This window comes from Nematolebias whitei, chromosome 13 (genome assembly GCF_014905685.2).
Source record: "Nematolebias whitei isolate Nwh7 chromosome 13, NemWhi1, whole genome shotgun sequence".
NCBI lineage: Eukaryota > Metazoa > Chordata > Actinopteri > Cyprinodontiformes > Rivulidae > Nematolebias > Nematolebias whitei.
Window position 1 is genome coordinate 13,890,568 of NC_056510.1, and position 4,187 is coordinate 13,894,754.

Consider the following 4,187-nt stretch of genomic DNA (forward strand, 5'->3'; position numbering starts at 1 on the left):
ATATATATATATATATATATATATATATATATATATATATATATAATTGTTTGCATTTTTCAATTTTTGCCATAAGTAAAATTGTTGCAATAATTTTGTGACCACCAACAACATTAAATACAGCGTCTATGTGAAGTTTTATTCTTCTGTAAACTGTCAAATTGTTAAAAAAAAAGATTAAATCATGTCATCTGGAAAAGTGAAATGACCTTTGTTGTTTTAAGCTAACTGGATGACTGAGTTTATGATTTTTTTTTTCTTCTTTGTCAAATGGTTAATTATTCCACAATGGAAAGACAAGGAATGCCGTTTTATTTTTTTTCATTTTTCAGTAAATTACAAAATGCTGTCAGGTATGTCCTTTATTTAGTGGGTATGGAAAAACAGAAAGACAAAATTTAGTTGTCAAAATGTAATTGAATTGCTGCACTTAGTGACAATATCTTCCATTAATTTTCCACACAAAGAAGACAAACCCACTTCTTTATCTGACTGCAGCCGTTCATTTACATGATGCAGTACAGTTCATTAAAACTTAGAACTTTCACTTATTTTACCATACCGTTAGTGTGGAAATCCTCTTTAAATTTGTTTCTTATATTATAATGCTTTATTGTTTTCTGGGTATTATAGGGGGTTATTATTCTATATACATCGAAGGTTTAAAATACAAAGTCCTAGTTGTTTTTGAAATGAAGAAATTTGATCATTAAAGATTAAACAAGTCATTCCACATTCAGAGCAGTGGTCTTCTGTTGTTCAAAACGTGGGGCCATTGTATCTTGTGGCTTAGTAAATCACACTATGATTAAACAGAAGATGTGTATTTTGGAAAAAAAAAAAAGAACATTTGTCTGTCTACAGCTGCAGAATGTTTTTTTTTTTTTTTTGTCACCAGCATAATTGTCTGCTACGACAGAACTTTAGAGCCACGCTAAAAACAAAACAAAAAAATTAAAAATCCATCCATTATCTTTACCCACTTATTCCATTTTGGGTCACGCGGGTCGCCGGTGCCCATGTCCAGCAATCACTGTGCGAGGGGCGGGGTACACCCTGGACGGGTCGCAAGTCCATCACAGGGACACATAGAGACAAACAACCATTCACTCTCTCACTCACACCTAGGGACAATTTAGAGTTACCAATCAGCCTAACATGCATGTTTTTGATCTGTGGGAGGAAACCAGAGTACCTGGAGAAAACCCACGCATGCACGGAGAGAACATGCAAACTCCACCCAGAAGGCACCTGGACCGGGGTTTGAACCAGGGACCTGCTCGCTGAGAGGCAGCAGCTCTACCAGTTGCGCCACCGTGCTGCCCTTAAAAATACATTACCACGATAAAAACAAAAATATAAATAAAGACATAAAATTACGAGAATAAAGTTGTACAAGACTTTTTTTTAATTTTTTTTTTTTTTACAGCCGTTGTTAATTTTTTTTTTTTTCACGAGTCGGATTCATGACTTGACCTGTTAATCAATCCAATAGGTCTGCCAGCAAATAACCAATCCGAAGCTATACGAGTCGTAAAATGATCCGAACTCCGACACGATAAAGCAGGTTTACCACATTTTTACTGTGGTAAAATAAAGAATGTTTGTTAAACTTTATTGTTATTGACGCTCTTACTCAAAACGTGTTCTAATACTGACACTCACTGTTGCGTTTTTATATGCTGCCTCTGGGATGCATATACGTGATGTCATTATGTCATGACTCTCACTTTTGTTTCCATTTGAAAACTGCGCTCAGTGAGCGAAACTGTGCGTGCAGCACAAAGTCTTCAATAAATATCTCAGAAAGAGGCTGACGAGACCCAGCCACTCACTTAGAACTGTCTCTCTGCAACCCCAACACCTCTGCGCTACAGTCCATTTAGCAATGTTGAGCACCTTGTAAAGTTATACTTTGGTATTGTTTTTACAAATAAGGAGATATTTCATCTGTTAGCACATCAGCATCATATTATTATCAGTATCAGGACTTTGAACCTGTTTACAGTAAGGTGGTACGCTCTGATGGGCTGCAGCAGCTCTCTGCAGGTAAGGAGCATCGGATTGGTCATTTGCTGACACGCCTACTGGATTGATTGACAGGTTGCGTCATGGATCCGACTCTTGGGGGGAAAAAAAGCCTCATACGACTTTATTCTTGTAATTTTATGGCTTTTATTTTTATTTTTTCCTTAGCGTGGCCCTAAAGCTCTGTCGTAGTTTGCAAGTAACAACCACTTTAAATACTTAAACAGCAACTCCATATCAACATGGTGTTTAATAACATTATTTATTATAGTCTACTTCCCACAAGCCCTTGGTCAGAGGTGATGAAGGTGAATGTTTATGTTTTACCTTCCTTCCTGTGATGTGGTGCTGAATCATCGGGGACTTGAACGCAATAGGTCTTCCTGGTCTGGACCCCCCCTCCACACAGAATACTGACATTAACCTGCCGTCTGTCCTGTTGGCTCAGTAAGGGCAGGATACGACATTCACCCCACTCAGTGGCTCTCCACATGTACCTGACAAAACACACGGGCATGAAAAGATATTTGCAGAATAAATAAGCAAAACCACCAGGGAATGGAGTTAGGGTCATAAAGTTTACATCTGAAATGTGTGTGCTTTGTTTCACACACACTTCAAGCTGTCATGCATCCACGAACAAATCGATGAATGAATGAAAAAGAGGATAAGCTATTAAAAAGGATAAACTATCAGCGCACGCACTTCTGTGACAATTGCTTTCAAAAAGTCTTGCAAAGTGTAAGATAAATTAGCGTGTGCAGTCTTTGGCAAGAGCCTGCTCTCTTACAATGTGTCAGAAGGAGGGTGGGATGATTATTTTGATTTCAAAACTTCCAAATAAATGTTTGGTTTCCGATATGAAAAATGTAGTCATGCAGAAAGCAATAATATTTGAGGAGATTACCAGAACAACAGCCCCTAGTAATCTATCAAATGCTTAATTTCCGTAATGAGTTTTCCCTAATCATGTAAATCCTCTGCTTTCAGGCACTACATGTAAATTTAAAGGGAAAAAAATAAAGACAACTAGCAGGGGTTGCAATTCTCCACTGACTACTTGCTCAATGCATATTATATTAGCTAAAGTTTATCTTTACTCAAACGTCCGTGAAACAATTATGGTCTGATAATGCTTTTTCCTGTCCAAGGAATGTTTTGTCCAAGTCAAATCAATATGTTTGGTCAGTTCCACCAAAACATGAAGCGTTGCTACCAGGATCAGAATAAATAAATACAATATTAATATATAAAAGCATGCAAAGCAAACAAGTACAGAAAGTATTATATACATTTTCCTTTACAGTAACAGCTTGCTGACATAAATAATCATATGGAAACAGGCAAAGAGGTACATTTTAAATAAATTATTATTTGGTTTATGAGGCTTTTTATAGATTAACATAAAAACAGATACTGTAAAGAAGTTTAGTTTTTGAACAGAAATAAAAATGACTATTTAGAGAAATAAGCAGTTACCTCGGGCATTTAAGAAGTAAATCCCCAATGATGTTGCAAGCTTCTTTTTCCTCAAGGACAGGACATGGTTTCCCTCCACCCTGAGGGATCAGAGTTGTGACCCGTGACCGGAGGCGGTAACCAGGAGACAGATCACTGGACCGGCAGGTCTTAGAGCAGGGACCCCACGATGACCAATCAGATGTATGACAGTCTTGGGACATCACACATGCCTGGAAGGTCAGGGGTGCGGTGTCCTTTGCGCAGAGACTGAAGATTAAGAAGACTTCATTACTGAGTCTGACACATAAAGAAGAGTAAAAAGTGAAACATGACACTGCTGTAAGTCCTGGTACAGTTTGGAACATGGCAACAGAACAGAAACATGGAAATCTAATGACAGCTGCATACATGAGCAGTTTTTTATTATTTTTTTATTAATGGCTCTTTGTTTAGTTAGGTGAGTTTTATAAAAATAGTTTGATAAAAACCTAAATCATAGGTTATCATCATGCAGTTTACAGTTTTAATTGGCATAATCTGATTTGGGAGGACAATAAATGGAATCCTTCTCAACTATGAAATTGTCGGCAAGACTATCAGAATGAACAAAGCCTCTAAGTAGAAGTGGTTCTCAAACTGGGGTCCCCGGGCTCCTGGGTGTCTGCGAGCCAGTGCTTGGGGGTTATATATATATATAT

At 37.5% G+C, this 4,187-nt stretch overlaps 1 protein-coding gene across 1 annotated transcript in view; it reads right to left on the reverse strand.

Moving 5' to 3' along the window:
* Positions 1–4,187, reverse strand: part of thsd7ba (thrombospondin, type I, domain containing 7Ba) — a 134,284-nt gene that overhangs the window by 116,312 nt on the left and 13,785 nt on the right. Inside the window, exons 3-4 of the mRNA XM_037686118.1 lie at positions 3,508–3,756; positions 2,356–2,525 (exon numbers count right to left, since the gene is read on the reverse strand). Of these exons, the coding sequence (XP_037542046.1) occupies positions 2,356–2,525; positions 3,508–3,756 (419 nt within the window). The remainder of the gene's footprint in view (positions 1–2,355; positions 2,526–3,507; positions 3,757–4,187) is intronic.